This window comes from Gossypium hirsutum, chromosome D01 (assembly GCF_007990345.1).
Source record: "Gossypium hirsutum isolate 1008001.06 chromosome D01, Gossypium_hirsutum_v2.1, whole genome shotgun sequence".
Classification (NCBI taxonomy): domain Eukaryota; kingdom Viridiplantae; phylum Streptophyta; class Magnoliopsida; order Malvales; family Malvaceae; genus Gossypium; species Gossypium hirsutum.
In genome coordinates this window covers 58,010,794-58,032,346 of record NC_053437.1, presented here as the reverse complement: position 1 = coordinate 58,032,346, position 21,553 = coordinate 58,010,794, and the positions used below count along the sequence as shown (strand labels likewise).

Here is a 21,553-nt window from a genome sequence, read left to right as displayed (position 1 = left end):
CAGATAACGCGGCGTACCACTGAGTCGAAACGTGATAGCGTGCGACTCATCGTGGCTCGACATTACGTGCTGCAGGAAGAATGTCAAACAAAACTCCAGTGTAAGCTCCACATATGTGGGCTCGACGATGGAGAAGAAGCGCCCTATGGAGCTGTATCAAACAGGGCCCTCACTCTATCAGCTAAACGAATCTGTTCTAAAGCTGCCCAATCAATAAAATGGCTCAATCCTACTGCTATCTAAGATGTTGATATAGAGGACCTTATGAAAATCGTAGACACGGATGGTGTGCATAGAAAGTGGGGTTCGAGGAAGAGGTTGCCCCTGGTGTCATTTTCCTTTTAGAGGCGGGAACTGTGGCCTTAGATTTTCCTCTTGTGTTCGTCATGAAGGACCTGAAATAAAATAGAATAACCACATATCATCATCAAATGAAGTAAATGGATGAATCGACACAATAGGGGCAATCCAATAACCCATACAATAACAACCAAATTCAACGTCAACACATCGATGGATAAAAAAATTGACATTGAACATAATAGAAACAAGAATCAGAAAATAATACTAAAGGCAAAAAAACCAAATAATAATAGAAAGAACCAAATAAGGAACAATACTAATAATAATATAAAAGGAATAATCAATAATAGTAATAATAGTGCAAAGAAAATAGGTAGCGACTAACTTGAAAATGAAACTAAAAGCTTGAAAACGTCCTCCCCTCACTACACCAAAATAGGCTTTTAGCGGCGCTTTTTAGGCCTTTAAGCGCCGCTAAAAGTATTTGCGGTGCTTTGAGAAGCGCCGCGAAAAACGCCGCTAATGACAGCATCGCTAACTTTAGCGGCGTTTTTAGAAATAAACGCCGCTAAAGAACAAAACCTTTAGCAGCGCTTTCCCACAAACGCCGCTAAAGACCAAGACCTTTAGCGGCGCTTTTTCCACATGCTCTTTAGTGGCACTTTTCCCACAAACGCCCCTAAAGACCAAGACATTTAGCGATGCTTTTCCCACAAACACCGCTAAAGACCAAGACCTTTAGCAACGCTTTTTGTCACAAACGCCGCTATAGATCAAACCTTTAGCGGCGCTTCTCGCAAAAACACCGCTAAAAACATAACCTTTTAAAAAAATTATTTTAATCAAATTATATTTATTTTTATGATAAATATTATATTATGTTTTATTTTCTAAATTTGAACTTTAAATATACTTTTAAGGATAAATAAAAAAATATTATTTAAATTAAATTTTCTATGAAAATTTTAACTTTAAAACTAAATATAAAAATTAATGAATTTAGTTTTAGAATTTAAAATAATAAATTAATAACACAATTAAAATCCAAAAGTTAGAACTCAAGTTGTCGTAAATATTAAAGTAAAAACAAAATTTTAGAATCAAAACTAAAATAAATAATACATATGAGAAACTTGTATGGCTTCTTCCATCTATATTGTGCGTTTTGAAACAACTTCCTAATTACATTTCAAAATGGCAATGAGTAGGCATGAGTCAGTACAACTTTAAACAACCTTAAATAGTTTTATGTATTACGAAATCTACACAAGTGAGGAAAATTGCACTAGTTTAAAAAAGTAGACCAAAATGCATAATATGAGGATGAACTTGCTTGGAAGTTTTCTCATCTGCATGTTTTCTAAAGCTGGTTAATTTTTCCAAGGGTAAGTGTTGGAAATGCCTTGATAATGGATAAAAATTAGGTTGCATGAAGCTCATCCATGAGAAAATATTCCTAGCAAACGATGGCAAGAAAAAGGCACCTATTATTCTTGCTCCCATCCTCCTAATCTCTCATCAGGGTCATAGTTTGTGAACACCCGAAACTCATTTCCAAGTTTGCTTGAGTGTCATGGCCAAAAATTGCATACACGCAAACCCAAAAGCTCTGCAGCTCTATCCCTCTGCACCTCTCCTGCAAGTCATTCTTTTAGCTTTTACTTAAAAAAAGGCCACTAAAACAACCATTGACATCCATACTTATATTCTGCACTATATCGGAGTTATCCATATACGGCAGTAAAGATGACTAACTCAAAGGTACTACCCTTCCTGATGAAAGATAAATTGTTAAATACATGCAGAAATGAACCGTTCAACACATACAGAAAGAACTTACTTTTCCCATAATCCACTTAACGAATCCACAAAACAAACTCCGACAAGCACTCCCTGAACCTTGCCTACAAAATATTTTTAAAAAATCAATAAATCATCAATTGAATTACAACTAAAATTCTTGCATCTCTATAAGTAAAAAAGGCCATACCTAGCTATAGCAGAAAGTTGACTCTCATCTTCACTGACATTCATAAGCTTTGCAAGTGCAAAAACTGCATCAAACCCAAAACCATTAGTCCTATAAATTGTATTAAACAACAAAGTAAAAAAGAAAAAGAAGGTTAAAGGGTCTGCACAAGGCTAACTGAATTTATTCCACTGCTTAGCATGGTTTGTATTAACTTCATTGATCAGATTCAAAGAACAACATATAATCTGTAACTAACTTAATTTATTTCTTAAACACGGAAAGCAACATTTGATGTAACCACATATCCTCCATGAATCATGGCTCATAGGAGCAAGACTAGACAAGCACAACAGATTTTGCTTCGATAAAGTTTTTAATCTAATCTTGTGAAATTGGCATCCAACAAGCTAGTAGATAGGCTAATTTAGCCCCATAATCAAATCAATTGCATGTTAGACAATCATGGGTTTCTAGAAAAATACTTGAACTTTATTGCTAACAAACTTTTGAGATTCTTCTAACAATTGCTGATCTTCAAGACATTGCTTTAGTAATTTACCAATCTGGTCATCCTACACAAACTCACAAACATGATAACTCTAAGATTAAAAAAAAAACTCTATATCCCTGAATAATTATTTCAATACCAAATCCATAACCTAGGTATCACATTAAACCTTATTTCTTCTCCCCTCCCACATTAGAACACTCAAACACAGCAGCTCCTACTCATCGTTAGTCATCTTTCTGATAGCAGAGGGATGCAAAGATGATATCATGCATATATATCTCCCCTCTTTGAACTTTTCTTTTGTTTTATTCTCTCATTGAAATAGTTAAACTTTTTCTATCCTTATCCCGTATGGCACCGACAATCTAGAGATCCTGTCTATCATCCACAAGACAAATCTTGGGTTTTCACTATCCCTGAAATACATCCTAAATCCTCCTGACGACAAAGGTGATCAATTTTGACAAGTCCAGGCAACAATTATAAAATTATAATATAAGGAAAATGAAGATTTCAACATTAAAATCATACTACATATATATATTAAAAATAAATATCATCAAAACCGAGCTACCATGCTCAGTGTACCTGACTGTGTAATCCACTATCAGTGACATTTATCAACTGCAGAACACGAGCTGAGAGTTCTGCATCAATTACTTCTTGTGACTCCATGCTGCATGAAAGAAATGTAAAAAATATATTGATGACTGTAAAAAGAATGCAAGTCGAGTAAAACCAAAGAAGTTTCAAACAACTAAAAGTACCCTCGCCAAAGTTTGAACCCTATGCCTAATTTCATATTTAATAATCAAGAAACAAAAACCCAATATATATAATAATGCACACATACACACAACATATATATATATACACACCCTTTTGGTACAAAAACTACACCAAAACAGGTCTTTAGCGGCGTTTTTTTAGGCCTTTAGCGGTGCTTTTTAACGCCACTAAAGGTATTTGCGGCGCTTGTGTAAGCGACGCAAAAAGGGCCGCTAACGAAAACGTCACAAACGTTTGCAGCGTTTACAAACAAAAATGCCGCTAAAGACCATGTTCTTTAGCGGCGCTTAGAAAAAAACGTCGCTAAAGACCATGTTCTTTAGAGGCGCTTAGATAAAAACGCCTCTAAAGATCATGTTCTTTAGCGGCATTTTTTCTTACGCGCCGCTAAAGAACATGGTCTTTAGCAGCGTTTTTTTCAAGCGCCGGTAAAGAACATTATCTTTAGCAGCGTTTTTTTAAGCGTCGCTAAAGATTTAGTGGCGCGTTATAAAAAAACGCCACTATTTTTGGGATTTTTTTTATATTAAATTTTTCGTTGAATATAATTGTTTCGTTGAGTTGTCGAATTATAATTTCTAATGAAAATAAAATCGAAATATTATTCTCATTTAATTGCGAAAGTCAAAAATACGATTAAAATCGAAATATTATTCTCATTTAACAGTATTAACTATTTAAATTAGTTAATGATATTGTAAAATTAGATGATTAAATTGTAAAATTTCAAATTTAAACGACCAAATTAAAAACAGAAACTGACCTAACTTTTAAAAATTCCTTATAATCCACCTTCTAGAATGAATAATAGATTGGTCATTTTTTTCTAAAATGGCAATAAGCATTGCAGATAGACTCACAATTGTATCCATACTACTTTAGGCAATCAACAATCGCTAAGACTGCTTTATTATTAAGAATATTGACTGATCATTTGTTCTACAAGCAATGCGGATTTTGGATAGTGTTAGAGACTTGATTAAAATATTAAATAGATTAATAGTATATGCAATTAGTACAAACACTAGCTGTTACTTCTTAAATCTTACTACCAAAAATAGATACGAAATCATCAGTTTCATCTTTACAGTATAAAATACTAATGTCGAAAAACCAAACCTGCATCTTAGATGCCCTGTTTCAGGTATTCTTATGGCTTCTACTATCTGTGCCAAAGCTGTGGGGACTAATGTTGCAGCAGCAGCATTAAAGGTTTGTGGTTCATAAAATGAGCTCACAAACTCTTCGACATGTTTCAAGGCCATCCTTCCAACCCCATCTATGTTCAGACTCTTTGAACTGCCCTGTGATGAAGGCGAAGGCCCCACTGGCACCACTGAGTCTATTCTGTAAATTGATAAGCCAAAATTTACACCTCAAAAGTAAATTTTAAAATCAATGCCATTTATTTACCAAATATTAATTAAGATTCTTTTATCTTCATATTTAGTTCTCTTCAAAGCAGTCTCATAACATTTTTCCCATGAAAAATGTGCCTTCATATTAGCCTTTGCCTATTCATGATAACTTTCAGAAAATGGTTTGACATACCTCCCATCAAACATGTAAACCAAGGCCAATGCAGCCATAAAACGAGCCATTTTTGAGTTCGATGAAGAGCATAGATGAACAAGGGATTGAACTCCATCATCCTGTATTATACGAAGAGCATTATCACGATAAAAAGCCAAATTCCAGAGAGCTCCGGCAGCGGTCTCATGGACATCCTGAAAATCAAACAAATACCAAGGCCTTACCATGCAGTTAAGTTCAACAACTTATGAATGGTCAGTCCAGAGGAATGCATATTGCACTTTGTTACAAAAGATACATTAGCAACATATCAACAATGAAAGGAATTAAGGCAAATGCACTAGAGCTGACAGATAGTGAGTATTCACAAAAGAATTACAATATGTAAGGAACATCATTGTTGAGTTGTCGAATTATAATTATCAGCAATAGCCCAGTAAAGGTTTATATGGAAGGGCCTATGCCTATCTATTCTCATCATATTTTATGTTTTGATTCTTTTCCCTATTATTTCTCCTTTTTTTTCTTTTTTTTCTTCTAAGCAAGGTACATCCAACATCCCATCAGCTAAAGACTTGTTCATATCCGTATAAGAAGCTTCAATCAAGGTAAGCATAAAATTTGTTAAGTATCTTTGTATTAAAGAAAATAATCAGAAAACTTTATGAATTGCATTGTTTCACAGATGCAGTCGCAATAAAATTATGGTGAATATGAAACTCTTGTTTGGAAGAAAACTAAAAAGTGTAACAAACAAAAGGATGCACTCATCCTCACCAACTTTATGATTTCATGCGTGTATAAATATAAACCATTTCATGCATGTAAAAAGATAAACCAAACTTCAATGCTTCCTGCTTTAACAGGGGAGATTCTGAAAAGAGGCAAAGAACTTAAAGAATAAAGCTTGAGCAGCAATGGATTATAAATCAAATTAACCAGAAAAGCAAACTTATTGTCTGTGCACAACAAGAACTCTTTGTCAACAATGGTTGTTAAAAGAGTAGACAGACACAATGTAAATTATGAGTGCTAAGCTTATGGTACCAAACAGTATACATTCAACCACACAACACTAAACACTGCACATCAGGATACACGTTTTATTTACTTCCACAACATCTCTAACCCGCAATTAATAGAAACCAAACAAGAAAGGGAAGTTTGAATATTCCCAAAAGATAGTGTGTGAATAACTCAACAACACACCAACTCCATGAGATATGGCTATTACCAAATAACTCAGTGCCAACTTATACACCTTCTTCCTGATCATGCGTTCACTTAAAAATTAATGTAATAAGTTAAATTCAGCAAGATTTTAACGGAAGTTTATACTGAATCAATTTATTGTAGTTAAATGAAGAAAACAAATCAAACCAAACTCTCTGTAAGCCACAACAATTTAAATACAGTTCTGTTTCATTATTCAGTTGTTAGACTTAAAAATAGTTAAGAGTTCTATAATATAATTCACCTAGTTACACAAAGAACAAATACCAGTTTTATTTCATAAATAAAAATAAAAATTTTAGATTAACAAAAGTCAAGATTAACAAAGCAAAATGATTTTATTGAGGTTCTTCAGCACAAAGCAAAACAATTCAGCAAGAATCCAACAATCCTTAACACCCAATCCATTAAAGACGAAAAAGAAAACTCAAAACAGTATCTATAAAAGAACAAACATAATGCAAATTCCTTTGCAGGTTCTAAAAATTCAAGTTAGAAAAAGCAATAATTTAGCTCAAATCTGGAAAGAAAAATAAAACAAAAAAAACTAGTGAAATGAGATTAATATCCTTTCAGGAAAAGAAGAAGAAGAAAAATAATAATAACCGCCTATTTTGGTCATCACGGCAAGGTATTTGGAGCGAAGAACCCTCCTATCTGCCGCATCCTCTTCTCGATTCGGTTGATTCGACTCAACATCCACCGACTCATCTCGGGCCACTCCCGCCACCTTGGTTCGAACCGGTTCAGCAGATGCATCACCCTTATCTGTTTGTTTTTCTTTCTTCACATTTCTACTCATAATTTCAAAGAATTTGAGTCTAAAAAGAATAAAAAAAACTAACGAACAAAAACCCTAGACAAAGAAATTAGCAACGGAAGAAGATTTTGTAAATCAACAGTAAAAAAGAGAGAGAGAGAGAGAGAGATGGAGAAGAAAAAAAGAACAGAAAATGATTACAGTTTAAAACATTTTAATTTCTGCCTCCCATTCTTTCTTTTCGATACTCACTTTCCCGCTACTAATTTTTCAGTACTCTCTTATATATAGATATATAAATTGAGAACAGAACTTTGTGGCGTTTTTCCTTAGCGCACTAAAGAGTGGCGTTTTTCCCTTAGCGCCGCAAAACCCATTAAATTCACAGCTAAAAACTACACCGTTTTGTCTTCATTATTAAGAATTTTTTGCAGCGTTTTTTAGTAGCGCCACTAATGCCAGGCAAAACGACACCATTTTGCGAAAATTGAGAACAGAAATTTGCGGCGTTTTTTCCTTAGCGCCGCTAATGACCACCTTTAGCGGCGTTTTTCCTTAGCGCCGCAAAACCCATTAAATTCGGAGCCAAAAATTGCACCGTTTTTTCTTCATTATTAAGAATATTTTGTGGCGTTTAAAAACGCCACTAGTACATTAAATTTTCTATTGCAAATTTTATAAAAATTTTGTTTAGGTAATATTTATAAAAATTAGATAAAATTATCAATTTTAGTTTTTTAAGTAGTATTTATAAAAATTAGGTAAAAATAAAATTTTTAGTGTTTTTATTTCTTTTTAATTTTTTAATTTTATTTTTATTTTTTATAATTTTTACAATTTTTTACAATTTTACGATTTTAAATTATTATATTCAAATTATTATATATTGCATATCAATTTTAAATTAATAATCTTTACAATTAATTATTATCTCTTTTACAATTATATAAAGAACTTATTTAATATATAAATTAAAAAGTACTAATTAACCAAATCTTAAACCCTAACTCGACCCGAAATCCCTAACCCCTAACCCCTAAACTTTATTTAATATATAATTAAAAAGCACTAATTAATCTAAACCCTAAACCCTAAACCCTAAACCTAAAACCCGACCACAAATCCTTAACCCCTAACCCCTAAACTTTATTTAATATATAAATTTAAAAATAATAATTAATCTAAACCCTAAACCATAACCCGATCCTAGATCCCTAACCCCTAACCCCTAAACCTTGTTTAATATATAATTAAAATACACTAATTAATCTAAACCCTAAACTCTAACTTAACACCGAATTTCTAAACCCTAAATCCCTAACTCTTAACATCTAACCCCTAACCTAACCCTTAACCCATAAACCTTAAATCACATTAACCCTTAAATCGGAATCCCTAATCCATAATCCCTAATTCCATAATCTATAAAACTTAAAATTGTAACTCCTAAACCAATCTTAAATCCTAAATTAACCATATATATACCCTAAACCATATTTATTAAACCCTAAACTATAATGATAATTAAATTAAATATTTTAAAATTAATACTATTTTATCTCTTACAATTATATTTGAAATTATTTAGTATATAAATTAAAAATCAATCAGTCATGTACCCAAAAAATTTTAAAATTATGGCTTAATAATAGTATTTTAATTTTTCTATTTTTAACAAATATTTTTCTATGTTTTTTATTTCAATTTATTTCTACGTGTCATTATTTCAAATTAATCCATTTTTAACAAATATTCATTTAAAATTAAATTAAATTTTAATTAATATAAATAAACAAATTAAATAGTAATTAATTCATGATGAAGACGGTGGTGGAAGAGAGAAACACTCAGGTGTTTTGAGGATACCAATTTTAGCGGGGAAAATTTAGGGGTTTCAGGAGGAAATTTTGGGATAAAAACGCGTGTTTTGGGAAATTTTTTATAAGTTGATTTATTTTTTGCGGCGTTTTTATAGGAAACAACACTATTGCTTACCTTTAGCGGCGCTTCTTATAAAGCGCCGCAAAATTTTTTCATTTTTAACAAAACGACGCCGTTTTGCTATTCTAAAATTTTTCTATTTTTTTATAAGTTGATTTATTTTTTGCGGCGTTTTTTGTAAAAAAAAGCCGCTATTGCTTACCTTTAGCGGCGCTTATTATAAAGCGCCGCAAAATTTTTTAATTTTGAACAAAACGACGCCGTTTTGCTATTCTAAAATATTTTTATTTTTTTATAAGTTTATTTATTTTTTGCGGCGATTGCTTACCTTTAGCGGCGCTTATTATAAAGCGCCGCAAAATTTTTTAATTTTGAACAAAACGACGCCGTTTTGCTATTCTAAAAATTTTTTATTTTTTTTATAAGTTGATTTATTTTTTGCGGCGTTTTTATAGAAAGCGCCGCTATAAAAACGCCGCTATTGCTTACCTTTAGCGGCGCTTCTTATAAAGCGCCGCAAAATTTTTTCATTTTGAACAAAACGACGCCGTTTTGCTATTCTAAATTTTTTTTATTTTTTTATAAGTTGATTTATTTTTTGCGGCGTTTTTGTAAAAACGCCGCTATTGCTTACCTTTAGCGGCGCTTATTATAAAGCGCCGCAAAATTTTTTAATTTTGAACAAAACGACGCCGTTTTGCTATTCTAAAATTTTTTTATTTTTTTTATAAGTTGATTTATTTTTTGCGGCGTTTTTATAGAAAGCGCCGCTATAAAAACGCCGCTATTGCTTACCTTTAGCGGCGCTTCTTATAAAGTGCTGCAAAATTTTTTCATTTTGAACAAAACGACGCCGTTTTGCTATTCTAAAATTTTTTTCTTTTTTTTATAAGTTGATTTATTTTTTGCGGCGTTTTTATAGAAAACGCCGCTATTCCTTACCTTTAGCGGCGCTTATTATAAAGCGCCGCAAAATTTTTTCATTTTAAACAAAACGACGCCGCTTTGCTATTCTAAAATTTTTTTATTTTTTTATAAGTTGATTTATTTTTTGCGGCGTTTTTTACAAAAACGCCGCTATTTCTTACCTTTAGCGGCGCTTCTTATAAAGCGCCGCATAATTTTTTTATTTTGAACAAAACGACGCCGTTTTGGTATTCTAAAATTTTTTTATTTTTTATAAGTTGATTATTTTTTGCGGCTTTTTTATAGGAAACACCGCTATTGCTTACCTTTAGCGGCGCTTATTATAAAGCGCTGCAAAATTTTTTCATTTTGAATAAAACGACGCCGTTTTGCTATTCTAAAAATTTTATTTTTTTTTTATAAGTTGATTCATTTTTTGCTTACAAAAACGCCGCTATTGCTTACCTTTAGCGCCGCAAAATTTTTTAATTTTGAACAAAACGACGCCGTTTTGCTATTCTAAAATTTTTTTTATTTTTTTATAATTTGATTTATTTTTTGCGCCGTTTTTATAGGAAACGCCGCTATTACTTACCTTTAGCGGCGCTTCTTATAAAGCGCCACAAAATTTTTTTCATTTTGAACAAAACGACGCCATTTTGCTATTCTAAAAATTTTTTATTTTTTTATAAGTTGATTTATTTTTTGCGGCGTTTTTTTACAAAAACGCTGCTATTTATTACCTTTAGCGGCGCTTATTATAAAGCGCCGCAAAATTTTTTAATTTTGAACAAAACGACGCCGTTTTGCTATTCTAAATTTTTTTTTATTTTTTTATAAGTTGATTTATTTTTTGCGGCGTTTTTTACAAAAACGCCACTATTGCTTACCTTTAGCGGTGCTTATTATAAAGCGCCGCAAAATTTTTTCATTTTGAACAAAACGACGCCGTTTTGCTATTCTAAAAATTTTTTATTTTTTTTATAAGTTGATTTATTTTTTGCGGCGTTTTTATAGGAAACGCCGCTATTGCTTACCTTTAGTGGCGCTTCTTATAAAGCGCCGCAAAATTTTTTCATTTTGAACAAAACGACTCCGTTTTGCTATTCTAAATTTTTTTTATTTTTTATAAGTTGATTTATTTTTTGCGGCGTTTTTATAGGAAACGCCGCTATTGCTTACCTTTAGCGGCGCTTATTATAAAGCGCTGCAAAATTTTTTCATTTTGAACAAAACGACGCCGTTTTGCTATTCTAAAAATTTTATTATTTTTTTTATAAGTTGATTCATTTTTTGCTTACAAAAACGCCGCTATTGCTTACCTTTAGCAGCGCTTATTATAAAGTGCCGCAAAATTTTTTAATTTTGAACAAAACGATGCCGTTTTGCTATTCTAAAATTTTTTTATTTTTTTTTATAATTTGATTTATTTTTTGCGCCGTTTTTATAGGAAACGCCGCTATTGCTTACCTTTACCGGCGCTTATTATAAAGCGCCGCAAATTTTTTTTCATTTTGAACAAAACGACGCCGTTTTGCTATTCTAAAAATTTTTTATTTTTTTATAAGTTGATTTATTTTTTGCGGCGTTTTTTACAAAAACGCCGCTATTTCTTACCTAAGCGCCGCAAAATTTTTTAATTTTGAACAAAACGACGCCGTTTTGCTATTCTAAATTTTTTTTTATTTTTTTATTTTTTTATAAGTTGATTTATTTTTTGCGGCGTTTTTTACAAAAACGCCACTATTGCTTACCTTTAGCGGCGCTTATTATAAAGCGCCGCAAATTTTTTCATTTTGAACAAAACGACGCCGTTTTGCTATTCTAAATTTTTTTTTATTTTTTTATAAGTTGATTTATTTTTTGCGGCGTTTTTATAGGAAACGCCGCTATTGCTTACCTTTAGCGGCGCTTCTTATAAAGCGCCGCAAAATTTTTTCATTTTGAACAAAACGACTCCGTTTTGCTATTCTAAAATTTTTTTATTTTTTTTATAAGTTGAATTATTTTTGCGGCGTTTCCTTAAAAACGTTACTAGATCCCCGAAAGCTTAAAAAACGACATCGTTGGGCTTATGTTTTTTTGCGGCGCTTTCCCAAAAATGCCGCTAAAACCCCGAGCATTAGCGGCGCTTTCTTAAAAACGCCGCAAAATCCCCGAAAGCTCAGAAAATGGCGTCGTTGGGCTTAGGTTTTTTGCGGCGCTTTCTCAAAAACGCCGCTAATGCTTTTTTTAGTGGCATTTTTTATCCAAACGCCGCTAAAAACGCCGCTAAAAGCCTGTTTTGGTGTAGTGAAAGAAAGAGTTCCAATAATTTCAAACCTTTCTCTCAAGTATAGCTAGCAAAGAAGAATCCATTTTAGCTTCAAGGGCTTGCAGTTCATTAATGTTAAGTTCATTCAAGTCTCCACCCATTCTCTGCCTGCAAATAAATAAAAAAAACCCGTTCCCTTAATCAACAACAACAAAAAAAGCATGAACCCTTCTTGTTTATCTCCTTCAACCTCTTCTAATTTTCTTCCATTCTCTGCAAAAATACACACAAAAATGGAATAAAGAACAACAACAAACAGAACCCCACAAAGCTTAAAAACTAAATTGTAAACCTCATAATCGGAATTCCATAGATCAATCCCTGTGGTCTTTTGGTATAGATCGGAAAACCCATTTGTCCTGATTCAGAAAGAAACAAAACCCCAAATCAATGAATTATTTGTTATATGCATATATATATAAATTCATGGAGAGAAAAAGAAAAGGTTTAGGGATTTGAACGGTATTACGAGATATTGGGGCAAAAGAACTCATGGAATTTTGAGATTAAAAGGGAAAAAGAATTAAGTACAAAATTTGGGGTATTTAGGGCGCGCGATGGAGATGAGGAGAAGAGGGAGTAATGAGCGGGTAACCAAAAATTTTCTTTTTGGGAGTGAGCGGGATTTTGAATATCTTTTTGCGGCGTTTTTAAAAAAATCATTTTATTTTGTACAAAATGATGCCGTTTTGCTATGTTAAAAATCTTATATTTTTTCTGCTAAAAATTATTTTAAAGTAAAATTATTTTTTGTGGCTTCTTTTTTATAAAAACGCCGCTATTACTTACCTTTTGCGGCATTTTTCATAAAAACGCAGCAAAAATTATTTCATTTTAAATCTGTTAAAATTTATTAGTTAAGTGATTTTATAAAACATTTATTATTATTTTTTATAAATTGATTTTTTTTTAAAAATCAAGTACTCTCAAAATAAATATCGTATATTTTAATAAGAAAAAACATGATTAAATGGCTGTAATTAATTATCAATGTAGCAATTAGAAAATGATAAAATAATTTTGTAGTCTTTAATGTTTGTAATTTTTATTAATTTGGTCTTTTCTTTAAAATTATATAAATACTCTAAAAATAAAAGTTTAAAATCTTTTAAAATTCATTTTAAAATTTTAAATCACGAAAAATATAAAACCTTTTAAAATTTAGAAATGTTCACTACCCATACAACCCACCTAGTCCAAAATATGGTTAGGATTAGCTTTATATTTTTTATTGTTTTTAAACAATGAAATGGGTGATTCGGGTAAAACGAGCTTGAAGTGGGAAAAGTTTTTAAAATTGGGCATTGGTAACACTTAATCCATAAACCTTAAAATGGTAACACCTAAACCTTAAACTCTAAACCATGCATTGTAACAGTAAAAACATTAATGCTAAACCGTAAACCATAAACATCAAGACCTAAAAGAGTAAATTTGATCATTATCTTATAAGCCGTAAACACTAACCTCATATTAACACTAAAATGTAAACTCTAAACCTTAAACCCTAATCCCCAAGCCCTAAACCTAAACCCTAAACCCTGAACTCAAAACTGTAATCCTAAAATAATAAACATTATGATGATATATTTATTCATCATTATCCACTAACCCGACCCAAATCCAAATGCAAACCCTACCCTGCTCTACTCATTTTGTTTTCCCAATCCTGGACCTCAGCACTCGCCACTCACCCACCCTAACGAAGTACCCAACGTAATTCGATTAATGATTGCAAATATAAGATATTTGCTTTCTTTTGCAATTGGGCTATTCAGATAAATTAGACCTACTTGTCCACCACTACCACTATACCGCCTGAAGCAGCATTCGGCTCTAGACTCGAGGCCCAGCTAACACTTTTTGTTATCAAGAAAAAACAAACAGCTTTTTCTTTTCGGGAGCAAATCGTCCAACTAACCCCACCAACTCTACTAGCTAAATTGAATCCCAACTTCACTTAATTATTTTCTAATATTTAATATTTAATAAATTTTATTCGAATTTCAATATTTATAATATTTTCCTATAACCCTTTCTTAGCCTAAAAAACCTAACTAGTGGGTATTAGACCAAGTAACAACCTCATTTGTCCCTTTTTATTCATTTTCAATTCTTACTCTTGAGTAGATACTATTAGGTCATTGTTGCGTTCATGTTTGATTAACTAAATATAAAATTATTTTTGGTAATAAAATTATCAATATATAATATTATTTATCACGATATTTGGTGTTTTATATTACTTTCTGATTATTTATTTAGTCGAACTATCAAAATTTATTATTCTTATAAAAATTTATTCTATTTTTTATTCTTTACAACACAACAATTTAAGCTTTATGATATTTTATTTTACTCATAATTTAATATATTTTACTAGTAAATTAGTAGTTTAAATAATTAGTGATTGAAAAGTAATAATAAATAGTTAGGAGTTAGGGCTTCTCTTTAATAAAAACATTTTGTATTAAACAATATTATTTGTTATCATTTAAATGTAAATTTAACCAATATATAATAAATACAACGAAATATTAATTTTTTCAACTTATAATAAAAAAATATAATTGAAACATTACTTGAGAATATATATAAGAATGAGATAATTGAAATGGTTTTAGATTTTATTATTAGCGCCGCTTTTTCAAAAACGCCGCTAAAGGCCCGAGCATTAGCGGCGCTTTTTCAAAAACGCCGCTAAAGGTACGAGCGCTAGCGGCGCTTTTTCAAAAAAGCCGCTAAATGCCCTAAAAACTCTGAAAACGATATCGTTAGGCTTAGGTTTTTTGCGTCGCTTTTTAGAAAACGCCGCTAATGCTGATTTTTAGCGGCGTTTTCCAAAATGCGCCGCTAATGCTCGATCTTTAGTGGCATTTTTGTAAAAGCGCCGCTAATGCTTGATTTTTAGTGGCTTTTTTTATCCAAACGCCGCTAAAAGCCTATTTTGGTGTAGTGCCTATTTTTTTTTTTTGGATGGTTGGAGAAGATGATAAATCCTCTCTCCGTCCACTAACTTCATATTTATACATAGATTAAGTCTTTAATTAGTTAATTAAATATGTTTTAATTTTAATTAACTTTAATTTATTTAATTAATTCACCATTATCATTACCATTCACTAATTTTTATTTATGCATGGTCTAATTGCTATTTTTGATATTTATTTAATTACAATTTAAGTCCCCAAGCTATTTCCTAATAAAAAATTATAGTAATTAGACTTTACAATTTAGTCTCTAGACCCTAATTAACCACAATTTTGGCCAAACTGGCCATAAAAAATTTAATTCTCCTATATAATAACTCCGTAAATATCCTTATTTAATATTTACAAACTTGGTTAATGAAAACGAGGTCCTGAAACTGCAATTTCCTATACCACTGAAATCGTGTCGTTACAAAGAAAATGCGTAAAATTTATTTTATAGGGGCAAATCTTAAAATTATATGTGAACTTTGATTTAATATGCAATTTGATATACAAACTTTGATTTGGTACAGTTATACAAATGAAATTTTGACTTGATTTAAATGTCTACATAAAATTTTAATTTTAATTCCATTATGCACATTTAAGAAAATAAATACTCCAATTAATTTTTAAACTGGATAAACATAATTATTTGTATATGCAATATATAAACATAAAACGATGATATATCAATAATTCTGTGAATAGTTTGTAAAAATTAAATCAAATAAAAATTTCGTGTATAAAATTACTAATAAATTTCTTGATTTTTGAAAGTGAAAAGCAAACAAGAAAATGAGTTTTTAAAAGAAAAGTTTTAGGAAATATTTAAACCAAAGACAACTTATCTCCATAATTTAATTTGATTTTAATATTCTCAAATGTGCATTTGGAATTTGGACTGAAATTTAAAAAACATTTTGGAGGATTGGTTTGATTGATATTGAAAGAAAAATATGTGTGTTTCTTTTGATAGAGAAAATTACCTCTTAAATTTATATCAAAGTAATAAATAAATAAAAGGCAGTTGGGTAAACTAAATGTAAAATTATATGCATTTTAATATTGCATCAATCAAAATCATAGTATTATTTTATTGTACAAATAGATTAATAGGGACGTTCACCAACAATGTTCCCTGGAGGATCATAGTTGCAGGTGACGAACCACCAGCCACTGTTGCACTTAACTCTAGCACACCCGAGGCGGGTTGAATTTCGCCAAACCACCTGCGTATAATGCAAACACTCTCCACCAACACATTGATTGGCGTCGTAGTTGTAGTGGGGCCTCTCGTCCACCCACAATGTCACTGCTTCCGCACCACTTAAGGCGTAGGAGGCTTCCGCAAGGTTCTCACCATAGGGTCCAGTTGAATGAATCAAATCACAGTCTGCAATCCTTTTACTAGCATATTGCTGTGCATAGGCAGCGACAGTGGCATCCCAAGTCATTGGTCCAACCCCAACCTTTGCACGAGCTGCATTATGGACGTTAAGGTAATCTTCATTAGAGGGGTTTTGGGCAAGGGAAACATAAGCAAGAGTGAAAGCCATTAGGCAAATAGCTACTGAAAATTGGGTTCCCATTTCCCTATCTGTCTTTGGAAAGGCCACTGCTGATTGCAATTTTTAAATAAGACATGTGGTTTATAAAAGGACAGTTTTAATATTAGTTTATGAAATATTTATTACTTTCCATTAGAGGATGCGTAATATCAGACCTTGATTATAAAAGGTTTAAATATCGTATTATAAAACAGGATTAATTATCTTAATAATGCATAACTTACCATGTATATATATATTTGAAAGAATTACCATGTTTTTTTTGTTTAGGTTTTAATTATATATGTTCTTTTCGACACTTCTTAAAATTACTTATAGTCTCTCCCCAATTCATAAATAGGAGGATAATACACTTCAGCACACTCAACCTCACGTCCTCTTGTATTAGCAATAATGCTCGTGTCAATCGAGTTAAGACTCAATTGGCTATCTCCAAAAATTCTAATTTCCCTGGCCACAAAAAAACTCATTTTATAGCATCTATAAGCATCGGTAAAAAAATAAAAAAAAAAAGTACTATAAATTTCACCAATAGTTCTTTAACCATCGATTGACCACAAGTGCCTGTAGGCTGTAAAATGTTAGTATTTGCCCATAAAAGTTTTCATTTTAACTCTTGTAACATACTTTTCAAGATATTTTAAAGTACCAATAAAAATTATATTTAAATTTAAATATTAATATACATATATTTATAGAAATTTTTTGAAACATTTATAAATGTTGCCAAAAATTATATTTACATGCTATTTTGACAATTCCACCATTGTTATTTGCTTTATCCAAAAAAGAAAAAAAATACTTAAACAATAAATGTACCATGATATTTAAAAATGTAAATATTCATAATAAAGTTGTATGGAAGATAACATACAAGAGAAGAAGAATAGAACTAACAACATCCAAGCTAAGATTACAACAAAATAAAGGTTGTTGCAAAATACAAAATTTGAGTTTTAAGCATTATGAAGCACATTCAAGCAATGTAAAAAGCTTTCATCCTTGGTTATTTGTTTGTATTAACACATTCAAATAAAATTTAACGTAATCCGGATTTAAAGATGACCAATTGAAATTAGATATATTTAAATCATATTGTATATAATTTTTATGTTACACATTTATATTTGATATATGTCGTTTATTTGTGTTAATATATATGATTAGGGATGAATTTAGTTATAATATATGTAAAAGAAGTCTTCTTAGTTCTATATATGTCAACGTAGCTAATGGACGCGATTGTTCAGGGTACCTTCTAGTTATAATAGTAAAATTTTGAGTTTATAAGCTTATGATAACATACAATTATAAGGTGATAAGTGTATATATATGTAGTCATAGTGGGGGGATATTTGGATTTTTTATGTACATAACATGTGTAATAAGTAATAATTGTATGTATTTTACTATCATAAAAATGTTAGTCTAAATTAAAAGTGATCTAATATAGTTAAGGTTAATTGGGCTTAAGATATCTAATAAATTATGGGTAAAATATATGTAGATATTCAAGTAACTAATTTCTAATTGATGATGGGCTAATTATACATTACGGTTAATATGCAAAAGTTACATATTAAGATTATGGTTCCCAAATTATAGATAACTTTTTTTGATATATATCTCATCTTCAAAAAAGAGGGAGTCACTGTTGAAAAGTCAACAAAGGTAGGAAGCAACTTGTTAAAAAGGTTGAGCAAGTTGCACCGAATGTTGAAAAGTTGAATGGGATAATTGCAATTTTGGTCCCTAATTTTTTAGGCCATTTGCAAGTTAGTCCCTGAATCTCAACTATAAATAGGCCTTTTCATTTTTCATTTCAACCATCCCAACCAATCTTTCTCTCTTAGTTTTCTCTCTTCTCCCATTTGAGAATTCTTAAGGAATTCTATTTGTTTGTAATATTTTGGAGATAGTAAAGTTATCATCTGGTGTTAGTGCCCGAGGACGTAGGTATAATTTACCGAACCTCGTTAAAACTCCTGTGTTCTTTTTGTCTTATTTTTCTTTCAATATTTGAGGGTATAATAGTAGTATTTAATTGTGCTATTAAATTACTATAGAAGGGATATTCTGTCTAAGGAAAGACTTGGTATTTAAGAGATCCATGTGATCCACCTCTCTTCCCTGGGAATTGAACTTTGTGTGATTTTTTAGTACAATAATTTACACGCTTCCGACCCTATTGGAACAACAAGTGGTATCAGAGCCGAAGGTTAATCGTAGTATGCTCTGTGGTTGCAGTTTAAACTGATCTTCCACATCAGAAAAGATTTCCTTAGGTATATTGAAAGATTATGGAGAAAATGGTCGGTGTAGGAGCTTCAACATCGTCCATGTGGACAAGACCGACAATTGCAAATGCAAGATTGGCCGTGGAGATCTTTGATGGCACGGGCCATTTTGGTATGTGGCAAAGTGAGGTTCTAGATGCCCTTTTTCAGCAGGGTCTAGACATTGCCATTGATGAAGAGAAACCAGATGATGTACAGGAGAAAGATTGGAAGGCGATCAATCGGTTGGCATGTGGCACAATTCGATCATGCCTTTCTCGAGAGCAGAGGTATGCTTTTTCAAAGGAGACTTCTGCAAATAAGTTGTGGGTGGCACTTGAAGAAAAATTTTTGAAGAAAAACAGTCAAAATAAGCTCCACTTGAAGAAAAGACTGTTTCGCTTCACATACGTCCCAAGTACCACAATGAATGATCACATCACCAAATTTAATCAGTTAGTCACTGATTTGCTGAATATGGATGAGACATTCAAAGATGAAGATTTGGCTTTGATGCTGTTGGGGTCACTTCCTGAGGAGTTTGAGTTCCTAGAAACTACTCTACTTCATGGCAGGAGTGATATATCTCTGAGCGAAGTCTGTGCGGCCTTATACAGTTATGAACAGAGAAAGAAGGACAAACAGAAAAACTCAATCAGAGATACAGAAGCTTTAGTAGTCCGAGGTCGTTCATACACTCGGAAGAAAACTCAAAAAGGGGAGATCAAAGTCAAAGTCCAGACTCGGGAAAGATGAATGTGCTTTTTGTCATGAGAAAGGCCACTGGAAGAAAAATTGTCCAAAGCTGAAGAATAAGGGAAAAGATGTTGTAGATGCTTGTGTTGCAAAGCATGATACTAGTGACTCTGAACTATCACTGGTTGCATCATCATCGTCGTTCCATTCAGATGAGTGGATATTGGATTCGGGTTGTACCTATCATATGTCCCCTAACCGGGAGTGGTTCTCTGATTTAGTAGAACTAAATGGAGGAGTTGTTTATATGGGCAATGACAATGCCTGTAAAACTGTTGGGATAGGTTCAATCCAATTAAAGAATCAAGATGGATCAACCAGAGTTCTGACTGATGTTCGGTACGTGCCCAGTTTGAAGAAAAATCTCATCTCATTGGGAGCCTTGGAATCCAATGGTTCAGTTGTTACTATGAGAGATGGGATTTTGAAAGTGACATCTGGCGCACTTGTGATATTGAAGGGCATCAGGAAAAATAACTTGTATTACTACCAAGGTAGTACAGTTATTGGAGCAGTCGCTGCAGCTTCCGGTAACAAAGACTTGGACTTAATCCAGTTGTGGCATATGAAGTTGGGACATGCCAGCGAAAAATCCTTGCAAATTCTGGCAAAGCAAGGATTGTTGAAAGGTGCAAAGGCTTGCAAATTAAAATTTTGTGAGCACTGTGTTCTGGGAAAGCAAAAGAGAGTGAAATTCGGCACTGCTATCCATAATACAAAAGGTATTTTGGAATATATTCACTCAGATGTGTGGGGGCCTTCCAAAACACCTTCGTTGGGAGGAAAACACTACTTTGTTACTTTTGTTGATGACTTTTCCAGAAGAGTTTGGGTGTATACCATGAAAACTAAAGATGAAGTGCTTGGAGTTTTTCTTAAATGGAAAACTATGATCGAAAACCAGACTGGCAAGAAAATCAAGCGGCTTAGGACGGACAATGGAGGGGAATATAAAAGTGATCCGTTCTTCGATGTGTGCCAAGAGTATGGTATTGTTCGACACTTCACAGTTAGGGATACACCACAGCAGAATGGATTGGCAGAGCGTATGAATCGAACATTGCTGGAGAAAGTTCGATGTATGTTGTCCAATGCTGGGTTGGGCAAGCAATTTTGGGCTGAGGCTGTGACATACGCTGGCCATCTTGTTAATCGTTTGCCATCATCTGCATTAGAAAGAAAAACTCCTATGGAGGTATGGTCTGGAAAACCGGCTACAGATTATGATTCCTTACATGTGTTTGGATCCACTGCATATTACCATGTGAAGGAGTCAAAGTTAGATCCGAGGGCAAAGAAAGCTCTCTTTATGGGAATCACTTCTGGAGTGAAGGGATTTCGTCTTTGGTGCTTAAGCACAAAGAAAATGATCTGTAGCAGAGATGTTACCTTTGATGAATCTGCCACATTGAAAAAGGTAGCAGATAAAGATATTCAGACGAGCAATACTCCACAGCAGGTGGAGTGTACTCCAAAACAGGTGGAGTTTGAGCAGATGGGGATTTGCCCAGTTAATAAGTCTAATTCTCCAGCCACAATGGAGGAATTAGAGGTTGAAGAGGTTCTGACCCAAGAACCACTAAGTACACCAGAACCAGTTATAGTTGCAAGGCCACGGAGAGAAATTCGTAAACCTGCTCGATTTACTGATATGGTGGCCTACGCCCTTCCCGTTGTTGATGATATTCCTATCACTTATCAAGAAGCAATGCAGAG

General features: G+C 32.4%; 2 protein-coding genes across 4 annotated transcripts; both read right to left on the bottom strand.

The window, feature by feature from the left end:
- Positions 1-1,428: 1,428 nt before the first annotated feature.
- On the bottom strand, positions 1,429-7,450 carry LOC107921101 (protein ARABIDILLO 1). 3 transcript variants are annotated; one of them, XM_041087505.1, is made up of 7 exons: positions 6,948-7,450; positions 5,127-5,302; positions 4,695-4,922; positions 3,375-3,462; positions 2,294-2,357; positions 2,144-2,207; positions 1,429-1,939 (listed from the first exon to the last, which is right to left on the bottom strand). In XM_041087505.1, the coding sequence occupies exons 2-5, from the start codon at positions 5,174-5,176 to the stop codon at positions 2,334-2,336; spliced, it is 390 nt and encodes a 129-aa protein (XP_040943439.1). In that variant the 5' UTR covers positions 5,177-5,302; positions 6,948-7,450; the 3' UTR covers positions 1,429-1,939; positions 2,144-2,207; positions 2,294-2,333. The 3 variants fall into 3 exon arrangements, with proteins under 3 accessions (XP_040943439.1, XP_040943438.1, XP_016706459.2); XM_041087504.1 differs by having other exon boundaries at positions 5,127-7,371; XM_016850970.2 differs by having other exon boundaries at positions 1,429-1,928; positions 5,127-7,353.
- An 8,823-nt stretch (positions 7,451-16,273) lies between these two features.
- LOC107921901 (basic form of pathogenesis-related protein 1) lies at positions 16,274-16,845 on the bottom strand. Its single transcript, XM_016851719.2, has one exon. It carries the CDS (start codon positions 16,824-16,826, stop codon positions 16,347-16,349), a length of 480 nt encoding a protein of 159 aa, XP_016707208.2. The 5' UTR covers positions 16,827-16,845; the 3' UTR covers positions 16,274-16,346.
- Positions 16,846-21,553: the final 4,708 nt, after the last annotated feature.